We start from the raw sequence: 15,463 nt of genomic DNA, 5'->3' as shown, positions 1-15,463 counted from the left end.
TACAAGGACACCCAGATCTCCCCTTTCTTAATTTATATCCATCCAAATAATAATCTGCTCTCCTGTTTTTGCTACCGAAGTGGATAACCTCACATTTATCCAAAATATGATGTGTCCGCCACTGATTTGCCCTCTCACTCAACATGTCCAAATCACACTGCACCATCTGAACGCTGCCACCATGCTGCGTCTCACCTTCTTTAGGTAACCAGCCTTTGTCCCGATGAAGACCACCGTGTGCCCGTTGTAATTGTACGTGGCCACAGCCGTCATCCTGTCGGTCTTATCCTGGAACAGCGGGATCCCTTCCACTGGCCGCGTGCCCCCCAGGGGCTGGTTGAAGTCCTGCCCGCAGAAATCGTCCTCGATTTTGAGAGGCTGTGCGACAGAAAGCAAGGTTAGAAAGGGTAGCTAAGACGATGCTTCCATTTCTGCCACTATCCATACCCCGCCCCCCTCGCTCCCCCAACGCCCTCCCCGATGTTGCCAGAGGCATGGAGACGAAGACAACCGCAGTCGAATACCCTGGCCCGCAACCCGCCCGCCCTTCCTGTGCCGTTGAGGTGGGTGCTTACGGTTCACATGTTCCACCCGCCGCAACCATCACCCTTCCACTGCTCCTCCCCAACCTCCCCCCCAACCTCCCCCCACACCGCTCCCCCCTCCAACCCCCACCCCACCGCTTCCCCCCTCCAACCCCCTACCCCACTCTTAGCCTACTCCAGATGGCCAGCACAGTCATTCAACTACTGAGGGCAGAGCAAGACAAGTCCAGTTCCACCTACAACAGCCCTGGATGATGTGGCTGATTGGGTTAGAATCATAGAATCCCAACAGTACAGAAGTTGACCATTCAGCCCATCGAGCCTGCACTGACAACAATCCCACCCTATCCCATATTTACCCTGCTAATACCTCGAATCTAGGGTCAATTTATTTTGGCCAGTCCATCTAACCCACACATCTCTGGACTGTGGGAGGAAACCACAGCACCTGGAGGAAACCCAGGCAGACACAGGGAGAACGTGCAGACTCCACGCAGACAGTGACCTGAGGAATCGATCCCAGGTCCCTGGCGCTGTAAGGTAGCAGTGCTAGCCACTGTGCCACCGTGCCGCCCCACATCCTGGGGATGGAGCAGGGGGAAAGGGTGGTCAGTAAATGTCAATGGGCAGCAATCAGTCGCTTAATTCATGTACCCGCAATGTTCCACCTCCCCCCCTCCCAACCCCCACCACCATCACACCGGCCACCCCTCCAGGAGACGGCCAAAGCTGACACCCAAAGTCAGATTGTGTCACAGTGAGTGGGAAGTACCTGCATTTTTGGGGAAAGTCTGACATATCTGGATTATGGACAGGCACTGTGCAGATCAAGAGGGACAGAGCTGGAATAAATCAGGCAGCACAGCAGGATAAAGCTGTGGACAGCACTGAGCTTTGACAGATAGTCAGCTGTTTCAGCATCGCTCGCAATCAACTGTTCCAATTCTTTCCAGTCTCCCACTGCACATTCCCCTTCTCCCAATCTGCCGCCCTGTGCCCTCACTCGCACCAAATCCCCTCCACTTGCTGACCTACACTACCTCCTGGTCTGATAACACCTCCATTTAAAAATTCACTATCACTGCTTTCTAATCCCTCCCTCCCTCCACAACCTCCTCCAGCTCCTGCAATGCTCCCCATCTCTGTAACCTCCTCCAGCCCCTACAACCCTCCCTGTCTCTGTAACCTCCTCCAGCCCCGACAACCCTCCCTATCTCTGTAACCTCCTCCAGCCCCTACAACCCTCCCTATCTCTGTAACCTCCTCCAGCCCCTACAACCCTCCCTATCTCTGTAACCTCCTCCAGCCCTCCGAGCATCCCTTGATTCCCGTCAATCTACCCTTGGTGGCTGTGCCTTCAGCTGCCTGGGGGGCGTGGGGTAAACTTCTCTGCCTCTCTCTCTCTCTCTCTTTCTCTGTCTGTCTCACTCTGTCACTCTCTCTCTCTCTCTCTCTCTCTCACTCTCCTCCTCTAAGAGGCTCCTTAAAATCCCACCTCTGTGATGCAGCATTTGGTAGCCTGTTCCCTAATATCTCCTTTGGTGGCATGGGGTCAGATGCACTCTGATTTCTGGTGCTCTGAAGTGCCTTAAGGGATGTTTAACTGTGTTAAAGGGGATAGAGGAATACAGGCAGATGGTGACTCAAGGTTGTTGTTGTAACCCCAGCTGCCTCGAGCCCCATTATGACACTGCCGTACGCAGCTTCGCAGGGCCGGGCAGATGGAGGAGGGGAGTCACACTGAATCTGAAATGAGCAACCCCCAGAACGGGGAGGAGTGATGAGGAGACTCCAGCTCACAGGGAGAGGCCAGGATTGATTCCCAATGAGTGGGAGAAGCCTGAGGGTGGCACGATGGCACAGTGGTTAGCACTGCTGCCTCGCAGCACCAGGGACCCCGGTTCAATTCCCGGCCTCGGGCCACTGTCTGTGTGGAGCCTGCACATTCTCCCCATGTCTGCCTGGGTTTCCTCTGGGTGCTCCAGTTTCCTTCCACAGTCCAAAGGTGTGCGGGTTAGGTAGGTTGGCCACGTTAAATTATCCCTTAGTGTCCAAAGATTGTTGGTTAGTGGATTGGCCAAGCTAAATTACTCTTTAGTGTCTAAGATGTGCAGATAAGGGGGATTAGCAGGGTAAATACATGGGTTTACAGGTATCTGGATTGTGTAAAATGCTCTGTTGAAGATTCAGTGCAGGCTCAATGGGCTGAATGGCCTCCTTCTGCTCTTTAGGTGTACTATGATTCTAAGACATATGTGAGGGGGAGGGGGAGGGGTGTGAGTGAGTGGAGGGGGAGAGCAAACGTGAGGGAATGGGGGAGGGGGAGAGCGAGTGTGAGGGAGGTGGTGGGGAGGAGGTGGTGGGGGGGAGGGGGGGGAGTGACGGAGGTGGGGAGGGGGTGAGCGAGGTGGGGAGGGGGTGAGCGAGGTGGGGAGGGAGTGAGCGAGCGTGAGGGAGGTGGGAAGGGGGTGAGCGAGTGTGAGGGAGGTGGGGAGGGGGTGAACGAGCGTGAGGGAGGTGGGGAGGGGGTGAACGAGCGTGAGGAAAGTGGGGAGGGGGTGAGTGTGAGGGAGGTGGGGAGGGGGTGAGCGAGCATGAGGGAGGTGGGGAGGGGGTGAGGGAGGTGGGGAGGGGGTGAGGGAGATGGGGAGGGGGTGAGTGAGCGTGAGGGAGGTGGGAAGGGGGTGAGTGAGCGTGAGGGAGGTGGGGAGGGGGTGAGTGAGCGTGAGGGAGGTGGGGAGGGGGTGAGTGAGCGTGAGGGAGGTGGGGAGGGGGTGAGTGAGCGTGAGGGAGGTGGGGAGGGGGTGAGTGAGCGTGAGGGAGGTGGGGAGGGGGTGAGTGAGCGTGAGGGAGGTGGGAGCGGGTGAGCGAGCGTGAGGGAGGTGGGAGCAGGTGAGGGAGGTGGGGAGCGGGTGAGTGAGTGTGAGGGAGGTGGGGAGCGGGTGAGCGAGCGTGAGGGAGTGGGGAGGGGGTGAGCGAGCGTGAGGGAGGTGGGGAGGGGGTGAGCGAGCGTGAGGGAGGTGGGGAGGGGGTGAGCGAGCGTGAGGGAGGTGGGGAGGGGGTGAGCGAGCGTGAGGGAGGTGGGGAGGGGGTGAGCGAGCGTGAGGGAGTGGGGAGGGGGTGAGTGAGCGTGAGGGAATGGGGAGGGGGTGAGTGAGCGTGAGGGGGTGAGCGAGCGTGAGGGAGTGGGGAGGGGGTGAGCGAGCGTGAGGGAGTGGGGAGGGGGTGAGCGAGCGTGAGGGAGTGGGGAGGGGGTGAGCGAGCGTGAGGGAGTGGGGAGGGGGTGAGCGAGCGTGAGGGAGTGGGGAGGGGGTGAGCGAGCGTGAGGGAGTGGGGAGGGGGTGAGCGAGCGTGAGGGAGTGGGGAGGGGGTGAGCGAGCGTGAGGGAGTGGGGAGGGGGTGAGCGAGCGTGAGGGAGTGGGGAGGGGGTGAGCGAGCGTGAGGGAGTGGGGAGCGGGTGAGTGAGCGGGGAGCGGGTGAGTGAGCGTGAGGGAGTGGGGAGCGGGTGAGTGAGCGTGAGGGAGGTGGGGAGGGGGTGAGCGAGCGTGAGGGAGGTGGGGAGGGGGTGAGCGAGCGTGAGGGAGGTGGGGAGCAGGTGAGTGAGCGTGAGGGAGATGGGGAGGGGGTGAGCGAGCGTGAGGGAATGGGTGTTGACTGACTGGCAGGGATGTGGTTCAAGTGAAGAGATTCAGTGGTGGGTCTGAAGGTTTTTGCGATCAACACAAACAGATCCAGGCGTTACGACTGCCACTTCCCATTCCCCCCAGGAACTCTTATCTCTGGCTGGGACGATAGATGTTACTGTTTGAGAGATAACGGTGGTTTATTTGATAGGCCTCGAGGGAGCCAGGGCAGACAGAGGCCTTCGACATTATCTGTGCAGGGGCCTGTATACGTGCCCGTGTGTGTGTGCAGACTTGATGCTTTGTGTACAGTTCATAAAAGACCTGGATCTAGACTTGAAGTGGCCTACAGCAGGGAGGACTGAGGCAGGTTTCCTCTATGAAAAACTCAGAGCACAGGTGAGATATGGAGTAAAGCTCCCTCTACACTGTTACCATCAAACACCCCCAGGACAGGTACAGCACGGGGTTAGATACAGAGTAAAGCTCCCTCTACACTGTCCCCATCAAACACTCCCAGGACAGGGACAGCACGGGGTTAGATACAGAGTAAAGCTCCCTCTACACTGTCCCCATCAAACACTCCCAGGACAAGTACAGCACGGGGTTAGATACAGAGTAAAGCTCCCTCTACACTGTCCCCCATCAAACACTCCCAGGACAGGTACAGCACGGGGTTAGATGCAGAGTAAAGCTTCCTCTACACTGTCCCCCATCAAACACTCCCAGGACAGGGACAGCATGGGGTTAGATACAGAGTAAAGCTCCTTCTACACTGTCCCCCATCAAACACTCCCAGGACAGGTACAGCACGGGGTTAGATAAAGAGTAAAGCTCCCTCTACTCTGTCCCCATCAAACATTCCCATGACAGGTACAGCACGGGGTTAGATGCAGAGTAAAGCTTCCTCTACACTGTCCCCCATCAAACACTCCCAGGACAGGGACAGCACGGAGTTAGATACAGAGTAAAGCTGCCTCTACACTGTCCCCATCAAACACTCCCAGGACAAGTACAGCACGGGGTTAGATACAGAGTAAAGCTCCCTCTACACTGTCCCCCATCAAACACTCCCAGGACAGGTACAGCACGGGGTTAGATGCAGAGTAAAGCTTCCTCTACACTGTCCCCCATCAAACACTCCCAGGACGGGGACAGCACGGAGTTGGATACAGAGTAAAGCTCCCTCTACACTGTCCCCCATCAAACACTCCCAGGACAGGGACAGCACGGGGTTAGATACAGAGTAAAGCTCCTTCTACACTGTTACCATCAAACACTCCCAGGACAAGTACAGCATGGGGTTAGATACAGAGTAAAGCTCCCTCTACACTGTCCCCCATCAAACACTCCCAGGACAGGGACAGCACGGAGTTAGATACAGAGTAAAGCTCCCTCTACACTGTCTCCCCATCAAACATTCCCAGGACAGGTACAGCACGGGGTTAGATGCAGAGTAAAGCTTCCTCTACACTGTCCCCCATCAAACACTCCCAGGACAAGTACAGCACGGGGTTAGATACAGAGTAAAGATCCCTCTACACTGTCCCCCCATCAAACACTCCCAGGACAGGTACAGCACAGGGTTAGATACAGAGTAAAGCTCCCTCTACACTGTCCCCATCAAACACTCCCAGGACAAGTACAGCACGGGGTTAGATACAGAGTAAAGCTCCCTCTACACTGTCCCCCATCAAACACTCCCAGGACAGGGACAGCACGGGGTTAGATACAGAGTAAAGCTCCTTCTACACTGTTACCATCAAACACTCCCAGGACAGGTACAGCACGGGGTTAGTTAAAGAGTAAAGCTTCCTCTACACTGTCCCCCATCAAACACTCCCAGGACAGGGACAGCACGGAGTTAGATACAGAGTAAAGCTCCCTCTACACTGTCCCCCCATCAAACACTCCCAGGACAGGTACAGCACGGGGTTAGATGCAGAGTAAAGCTTCCTCTACACTGTCCCCCATCAAACACTCCCAGGACAAGTACAGCACGGGGTTAGATACAGAGTAAAGCTCCCTCTACACTGTCCCCCCATCAAACACTCCCAGGACAGGTACAGCACGGGGTTAGATGCAGAGTAAAGCTTCCTCTACACTGTCCCCCATCAAACACTCCCAGGACAGGTACAGCACGGGGTTAGATACAGAGTAAAGCTCCCTCTACACTGTCCCCCATCAAACACTCCCAGGACAGGTACACCATTGGGTTAGGCAGGAAAATGGATCAGTTCTGCCCTAACATTGAAAGGGATAGCAGGCTCGAAGGCCCAAATGGTCCTGTGCCTAGTTCGTCATGTTTGCAAATGTAGAAGTAGGGGCTGGGCAGAGGACTGACTTTATTGTTTCTGGGGACATGGGGGAAGCCAGCATCAGTTGCCCATCCCTAATTACCCCTTGAACTGAATGTCTGACTTGAGCCTAATTTAGGGTTCCATTCACAATGAACCACTTTGCTGTGTGTGAGGGAAGGTCTTGAGTCACACGTAGGCCAAACCGGGGTAAGGGCAGCAGATTTCCTTTTCCCTTAAAGGGTACGGCGTCAGGGTGCCACAGTGGTTAACACTGCTGCCTCACAGCGCCAGGGACCCAGGTTCGATTCCCAGCTCGGGTCACTGTGTGTGCAGTATGCACATTCTCCCTGTGTCTGCATGGGTTTCCTCCAGGTGCTCCGGTTTCCTCCCACAGTCCGAAAGGTGCATTGGCCTTGCTACATTTTCCCTCAGTGTACCCGAACGGGTGCCGGAGCATAGCAACTGGGGGATTTTCACAGTAACTTCATTGCAATGTTAATGTAAATCTATTTGTGACACTAATAAATAAACTTTCTAAACATTAGTGAAGCAGATGAGTTTTGAATGACAATCGCTGGAATTACTGAGACTAACTTTATAATTCCTGAATTTTTATAATTGAGTTTGATGGGATTTGAACCTGGCACCCCAGAGCATTAGCTGGATTAGTGATCCACTGATGTCACTACCACCTCCCGATGGATCCGTGGATCCCTCACGCAGAAAGGATTTTCATAGTAGGTGGAAATGGCTGAGATGCAGACCGGCTGAGACCCCCATTAGCTGGGCGAGGCTCGAGGGGCAGAATGGCCCCCTTTGCCATGCTTGTGTGCGGAGATGGCCAGGGGAGTGCGGGAGGCACTGTGCTCATTAAGCAGTCACTGTGCAGCTGCAGATGGGGCACACCTGGGAGGGTCAGGCTGACAGCCCACAGGGACAGCCAGCTCTCTCCATAGAGTCCCAGCTGGCAAGGTAAACATCCAAAACATCGATTTCCCAATCCCTGCTGTGTGCATATATGTGAAACCTCCTCCAGCCCTTACACCCCTCCCTATCTCTGTAACCTCCTCCAGCCCCTACACCCCTCCCTATCTCTGTAACCTCCTCCAGCCCCTACAACCCTCCCTATCTCTGTAACCTCCTCCAGTCCTTCCACTCCTCCCTATCTCTGTAACCTCCTCCAGACCCTACACCCCTCCCTATCTCTGTAACCTCCTCCAGACCCAACACCCCTCCCCATCTCTGTAACCTCCTCCAGCCCCTGCAACCTTCCCTATCTCTGTAACCTCCTTCAGCCCCTACAAACCTCCCTATCTCTGTAACTTCCTCGTCCAGGCCCTATAATCCTCCCTATTTCTGTAATCCCCTCCAGCCCCTACAACCTCCCTATCTCTGTAACCCCCTCCAGTCCCTACAACCCTCCCTATCTTTGTAACCACCTCCAGCCCCTACAACCCTCCCTATCTCAGTAACCCCCTCCAGCCCCTACAACCCTCCCTATCTCTGTCACCTCCTACAATCCTCCGAGATCTCTGCACTCCTCCGATTCCAGCCTCTCGAGCATCCCCCGATTCCCAGCACTCCACCATTGGCGGCCGTGCCTTCATCTGCTTGGGGCCCTAAGCTCTGGCATTCCCTCCCTAAATCTTACTCTCTATGTCTCTCTCTCCTTCTGCCTCTCTCCCTCTTTGCCTCTCTCCCTCTCTCTCTGTTTTTCTCTCCCTCTCTCTGTCTCTCTCTCTCTCCCTATCACTGCTTCTCTCTCTCTCCCTGTCTGTCTCTGTGTCCCTCTCTCTCTCTCTGTTTCTCTCTCTTCCTCTCTCTGTTTTTCTCTTTCTCCCTGTCTCTTTCTCCCCTCCTTTAAGATGTTCCTTTAAAACCATCTCTCTGGCTGAGCATTTGGTTCCCTATCCACGGGCTTAGGGTCGAATTCTGTTCGACACTGGTTTTCTGCAGCACCTTAGGGAAGTTTCCCCAGGCTGTACAGACGCTATACAAATGCGCCCTGTTGCCTGGCACTGTGGCCTGGGAGTGAGTGTACGGAGAAGAAGGTGTGGCGAGGAAGGAGAGTTGATGGCATATGTGCCTGCCCTAGCAGCGCCCTTCCTTGTGATGCTGCTGTACTGATAGCGCAGGCTTTTCCACTGATACCCTCCAGGGGCCCTCCCGCTCCCTGCTTCACACTCCATGTCACCGTAAACAACTTCAGAGCAATCTCCTCGGAATACTGGGGAATGAGAGAGAGAGAGAGAGAGAGATACCTAATCGGGAAACCCTGACTTTTAAACATAAATCTGACTCTGTCCGATATCTACAGCCCCACAATCAGGCCTTTCAGCCCCTCTGCTCCCTGCCAGTGTACCTGCCCCCACACCAGCCTCCTTCTTCATCCCTCCCCACCCCTCCACCCATTTCTGCCACTCTTCCCACATTGGATATCCCCACATTGGAAGACAGGAACACAGGGGCAGGTGTAGGTCATTCAGCCCCTTGAGGCTGTTCATCCACTTAAAAACCATTTAAAAATGCAAGAAGTTACAAAGGGTTCTGAACGTAGCCCAATCCATCATACAAACCAGCCTTCCATCCACTGACTCTGTCTACACTTCCCACTGCCTTGGAAAAGCAACCAGCATAATTAAGGACCCCATGCACCCTGGCCATTCTCTCTTTCCACCTTCTCCCGTTGGGAAAAAGATACAAAGGTCTGAGGTCAGGTACCAACCGACTCAAGAACAGCTTCTTCCCTGCTGCTGACAGACTTCTGAATGGACCTACCTCGTACTGAGCTGATCTTTCTCTACATCCTAGCTATGACTGTAACATTACATTCTGCACTCACTCCTCTCCTTCTCTTTGTATGCTTTGTCTGTGTAGCGCACAAGAAACAGTACTTTTCATGGTATACTAACATGTGACAATAATAAATCAAATCGAATATAAAATGATCACGCCTCACCCTCCATCTCAAAGCCATTTTCTTCCCAAGTCCCTTGATATCTTTAATATAGTCGGATCTCAATGACATGCTCAATGACTTGGCCTCCATGCACCTCCCCCTCCCCCACAACCCCCACCCCCATGCTGAGAACTCCAAAAATTCACCACCCTCCAAGTGAAGACATTTCCTCTCACCTCGGTCCTAAATGGCCTCCCCTATATCCTGAGATCCCTTGTTCTAGACCTACCCCCACATCCACCCCACTCCCCTGACTCCCAGCCAGAGGAAAGCATCCCCTCCACATTCACTACATCCAGTCCCATGAGAATTTTGTAAGCTTCAATGAGGTCGCCTCTCACTCTTCGGAACCCAACAGAACGCAGGGCCCAATCTCTTCCATCCCTGAATAATCTATCTAAAACATTGGTTAGGCCACAGCTAGAGCATTGTGTGCGGCTCTGGAATCCACATTATAGGAGGGAGTGGATAGCACTGGAAAGGGTGTGGGAGGAGATTTATCAGGACGTTACCTGGGCTGGAGAGTTTTAGTGATGAAGAGAGTTGGATAGACTGGGGTTGTTTTTCTGGGAGCAGAGGGGACTAAAGGGGGAATAGGATTGGGATGAATTAGACTTTTGAATGGACATACTTCTCATTAAGTTGATCTTTGTCGATACACTAGCTATGACTGTAACACTACAGTCTGCACTCTCTCCTTTCCTTCTCTATGAACGGTATGCTTTGCTTGTATAGAGTGCAAGAAACAAAGCTTTTCACTGTATGTTAATACACGTGACAATAACAAATCAAATCAAACTCAAAGACCTTTGCTAGCCCCTTTAAACTAACTCCTCAATTGTCCCCAACTCTACCCCCATTTAGCCCCTGCAATATTTTTCCAATTCCCCCCCTTATAATAATAAATCAAATCAAAATCAATCTTTCCCCATCTAAGAAATACTCTGCCTTTCTGTTTTTCCCGCGAACATGGATAACCACACGTTTTATCTACGTTATACTCAATCTGCCATGTTCTTACCGACTCACTCACCTGTCCCAGTCCCTCCTATGGAGCCTCCTTGTATCTTCTCCACAACTCACATTCCCATCCAGTTTTGCCCCCGCATTCAAATCATTGATAAAGATTGTAAATCCATATTGTGTTTATCCAGCTCCCACCACCCCCACTCCCACCCCCCCACTCCCTTTAAACACATCGACACAATTCACCTCAATCACTCCCCGAGGCAGCCACTTCCACACTCTCCCCACTCTCTGGGTAAAGGGGTTCGATAGGTCTTAATTGATGGATAGAAAGAGGGATAAAGAAGTGGAGGTAAGGGCTGTGGGGGGGGAGAATTCCAGAACTTAAGAGCCTCCGAGGCAGCTGAAGGTATGGCCACCAATTGAGAGGCGATGGAAAACTGGGACACGCTCGAGAGGCCGGAATTGGAGAAGCGCAAAGATCCCGGAGGGCTGGAGAAGGTTACAGAGAGATAGAGAGGGTTATAGGGGCTGGAGGAGGTTACAGAGATAGGGAGAGTTGTAGGGGCTGGAGGAGGTTACAGAGATAGGAAGAGTTGTAGGGGCTGGAGGAGGTTACAGAGATAGGAAGAGTTGTAGAGGCTGGAGGAGGTTACAGAGATAGGGAGAGTTGTAGGGGCTGGAGGAGGTTACAGAGATAGTGAGGGGTGTAGGGGCTGGAGGAGGTTACAGAGATAGGGAGAGTTGTAGGGGCTGGAGGAGGTTACAGAGATAGGGAGAGTTGCAGGGGCTGGAGGAGGTTACAGAGATAGGGAGGGTTGTAGGGGCTGGAGGAGGTTACAGAGATAGGGAGGGTTGCAGGGGCTGGAGGGGGTTACTGAGATAGGGAGGGCTGTAAGGGCTTAAGGAGTTACAGAGATAGGGAGGGTTGCAGGGGCTGGAGGAGGTTACTGAGATAGGGAGGGCTGTAAGGGCTTAAGGAGTTACAGAGATAGGGAAGTTTATACGGGCTGGAGGAGGTTACAGAAATAGGGAGGGTTGGAGGGACTGGAAGAGATGACAGAGACAGGGAGAGCTGTAGGAGATTACAGAGATGGGGAGAGTTGTAGGGGCTGGAGGAGGTTACAGATATAGGGAGGGTTCTGGGGAATGGAGGAGGTTGCAGAGATAGGGAGGGTTGTTGGGGCTGGAGGAGGTGGTTACAGAGATAGGGAGGGTTCTGGGGGCTGGAGGAGGTTACAGAGATAGGGAGGGTTCTGGGGGCTGGAGGAGGTTACAGAGATAGGGAGGGTTGTTGGGGCTGGAGGAGGTTACTGAGATAGGGAGGGTTGTCAGAGCTGGAGAGTGGGGGCCAGAATCAAGGAGTCTGGAGGGGACAAATATGGAGAAATTGGGCAAAGGAGAAAGACAGCTGGAGGGGTTGGTGGAGATCAAGGGAGACAGAGGGAGAGAGAAACAGAGAGTGAGAGAGGGGGAGAAAGCCTGGAGTTGGCATGGACAGGACTGTACTCCGCAGCTCCCCTGTGCTGCCTGTCTCACCCTCCCCCTGCCCCCCAGAGCTGGCACTCACCGAGTTGATGCAGACCAGCTCCTTGTTGAGGAGCCAGGGCAGCGAGAGCTTGCCCTCGCCCCGGTAACACGACTGGATGCGGGCCTTGATGCGCTCCTTGATGGCGCTGATGGTGAAGAGGCAGAGCAGGGAATCGCCGGGCGGGTCAGCGCGGTGCTTCTGGCCCCGGGAGAAGACAGCAAAGAGGACGTCCTCGTCCTCGGGCACCCCCAGCGACTGGGCCAGGCGGCGGCCGGGCTTGCCCAGGTGGGCGGCCTGCGCCAGCCGGTACTCCACCCCGTCCCGTGTGCAGCCAATAGGGAACTCCACGTAGGAGTAGAACTTGGAGTCGCCGGCACAGAGGCGCACGATCTTGGAGGTGTAGAAGGGCTCTCCGCTGGCGTCGGGCGAGGTCAGCTCCGTGTCAAGCTGCAGCGTGACAAAGTAGACAAAGCGCTGGCTGGCGAAGGCGTAGATGTAGTAGATGTCAAAGGCCGGGAAGCGGGAGAGGGTGTCTGAGGGGATCTTCAGCTGCGAGGACACAAACTCATCCTGGTAGACCAGGCCGAACATGTGGGCGTCCTCGGCATTGGGCGTGAGGCGGCGGCTCGACAGCGTGGGGAAGTATTCCGACTTTCCGGCAATGGAGGTCCCGATGAAGAGGCTGCTTTCACCGCCGGGCCCCTCCACCGCCACCCCGGCCATGGCTCCCGACTCGTTGACGCTGGAGAGGTAGTGCTCCTTGCGGTGGTGCGGCTCGCCCAGCTTGAAGAGGTCGCCCAGCCGCAGGAACTGGCAGACGCCCTGCCAGACGCTGCCGCAGGCCACCAGCCGGTCGCCCGGGTAGTCGATCAGCAGCAGCTTGTTGACGTTGGGTGCTGGCGACAGCCCCTGGGCGCAGGCCCGCACGCTGGGCGGCGGGTAGCAGCGGGCATTGTCCTCCACCGGGCCGGTCAGGTGCAGCCGCAGCTCGCTCAGGTTGCCCGCCAGCTTGTACACGCGGTTGACGGCGCCCAGGAAGACCGCCCCCGTGTCCCGGTGCACCGCCAGGTGCGCCAGTCTGGTGCCCGTCACCGAGAAGCTCCGGAAGTCTGGGCGATGGGCGCCCACCAGGTCCGTGGTCGCTGCCCCCCACAGCATCAGCCCGATCAGGTAGGCAGCCATCTTGGATCCCCTCTGGGTCGCCAACAGTTGGCCCATCCCAGTGGCACCGTCTGCGCGGGAACCCATTCCCCCAACGTCCCTCGTCTCCCTCAGTCCAACTCTATTCCGTTCGCGGAGAACAAATCATTCCTGCAGGAAGAAGAGAATAGATTTTTCAGCCAAGTCCCAGCCCTTCTGCAACTCGCGGACACCCTCGGAGCTCCCCCGCTGGGCCGGAGGGTCAACTGCAGAGAGAGAACTGCATCAAAGGCCTGTGCATTCATATAACTACTGTAACATCCCCTAGGAACACCATAAATGTGGGAGCAGCACACTGTGGGAGGGTCAGTGCTGAGGGAGCACCGCACTGCGAGAGCGTCAGTGCTGAGAGAGCTCTGCACTGTGGGAGGGTCAGTGCTGAGGGAGCGCCACACTATGGGAGGGTCAGCGCTGAGGGAGTGCCGCACGGTGGGAGGGTCAGTGCTGAGGGAGCGCCACACTGTAGGAGGGTCACAGCTGAGGGAGCGCCGCACTGTGGGAAGGTCAGTGCTGAGGGAGCGCCGCACTGTGGGAGGGTCAGTGCTGAGGGAGCACCGCACTGTGAGAGGGTCAGTGCTGAGGGAGCGCCGCACTGTGGGAGGGTCAGTGCTGAGGGAGTGCCGCACTGTGGGAGGGTCAGTGCTGAGGGAGCGCCGCACTGTGGGAGGGTCAGTGCTGAGGGAGTGCCGCACTGTGGGAGGGTCAGTGCTGAGGGAGTGCTGCACTGTGGGAGGGTCAGTGCTGAGGGAGCGCCGCACTGTGGGAGGGTCACTGCTGAGGGAGCGCTGCACTGTGGGAGGGTCAGTGCTGAGGGAGTGCCGCACTGTGGGAAGGTCAACACTGAAGGATCGCTGCACGGTCAAAAGGATTGTCTTTCGATATGAGACATTAAACTCAGGATCCCCATTTTCCCTTTCAGGTGGATGCAAGAAGTCCCACAGATACTGTTGGAAAACGTCTGGATGGTATGTGTATCTGTGTGTATCTGTGCGAGTGTATGTTGATGTGTGTGTATATGTGAGAGACAGTGTGCGTGTGTATATGTGTGTATGTGAAAGAGTGTGTGTATATGAGAGTGTGTGTATGTGCATATGTGAGAGTGTGTGTGTGTATGTATGAGTGTGTGTGTATAAATGTGTGTGTGAGTGTGTATATTTGTGTGTGTGTGTGTATATACATATATGTGTGTGAGTGTGTGTGTATATAGAACATAGAACATAGAGCAGTGCAGCACAGTACAGGCCCTTCAGCCCTCTATGTTGTGCCGAGCTGTGTCTAAACCCAAGATCAAGCTATCCCACTCCCTATCATTCTGGTGTGCTCCATGTGCCTATCCAATAACCACTTGAAAGTTCCTAAACTGTCCGACTCCACTATCACAGCAGGCAGTGCATTCCACACCCCAACCACTCTCTGGGTGAAGAATCTACCTCAGACATCCCTCCTATATCTCCCACCATGAACCTTATAGTTATGCCCCTAGTAACAGCTACATCCACCTGAGGAAATAGCCTCTGCACATTCTATCTATCCCCCTCATCGTCTTATAAACCTCTATTAAGTCGCCTCGCATCCTCCTCCGCTCCAAAGAGAAAAGCCCCAGCTCCCTCACCCTCTCCTCATAAGACCTACCCTCCAAACCAGGCAGCATCCTGGTAAATCTCCTCTGCATTCTCTCCAATGCTTCCACATCCTTCTTATAGTGAGATGACCAGAACTGAACATAACATTCCAAATGTGGTCTCACCAATGTCCGGTATAGTTGCAGCATAACCCCATGGCTCTTAAGCTAAAACCCCCTGTTAATAAACACTAACACACTATAAGCCTTCTCCATGGCTCTATCCACTTGAGTGGCAACCTTCAGAGATCTGGGGATATGGACCCCAAGATCTCTCTGTTCCTCCACATTCCTCAGAACCTGCCATTGGCCCTGTAATCCACATTCAAGTTTGTCCTACCAAAATGAATCACCTCTCAGTTATCAGAGTTAAACTCCAACTGCCACTTCTCGGCCCAGCTCTGCATCCTATCAATGTCTCTTTGCAGCCTGCAAAGAGCCCTCCACCTCATCCACTATGTGTGTGTGTGTGTGTGAGAGAGAGTGTGTTTATTTGTGCATATGTTTATGAGAATGCATGCATATGGATGAATGAGTGTGTGTGTGTGTGTATATGTATATGTGCATGTTTTTGTATATGTGCTTGTGTGTGTGTATATGTATATTTGCGTGTATGTGTGAGTGTGTGCATGTGTCTGTGTGTGTGTCTGTGTGTTTTGGGTAGGTAGGGAGGGTTTGTCCTGTGACCAATATTTATCCTGCAATCGACAAGAAAACT

At 54.5% G+C, this 15,463-nt stretch overlaps 1 protein-coding gene across 1 annotated transcript in view; it reads right to left on the bottom strand.

Annotated features, from left to right (window-relative positions):
- plxna3 (plexin A3) overlaps window positions 1-13,220 on the bottom strand; it is a 108,670-nt gene extending 95,450 nt beyond the window's left edge. The window contains exons 1-2 of the mRNA XM_080204298.1: window positions 11,964-13,220; window positions 196-378 (exon numbers count right to left, since the gene is read on the bottom strand). Of these exons, the coding sequence (XP_080060424.1) occupies window positions 196-378; window positions 11,964-13,172 (1,392 nt within the window). The 5' untranslated portion in view covers window positions 13,173-13,220. The remainder of the gene's footprint in view (window positions 1-195; window positions 379-11,963) is intronic.
- Window positions 13,221-15,463: the final 2,243 nt, after the last annotated feature.

This window comes from Carcharhinus amblyrhynchos, chromosome 15, assembly GCF_965287045.1.
Source record: "Carcharhinus amblyrhynchos chromosome 15, sCarAmb.v2.hapA, whole genome shotgun sequence".
Taxonomy (NCBI): Eukaryota; Metazoa; Chordata; class Chondrichthyes; order Carcharhiniformes; family Carcharhinidae; genus Carcharhinus; species Carcharhinus amblyrhynchos.
Note: the sequence above shows the minus strand (reverse complement) of the source record. Positions and strands in the feature narration are given on the sequence as shown.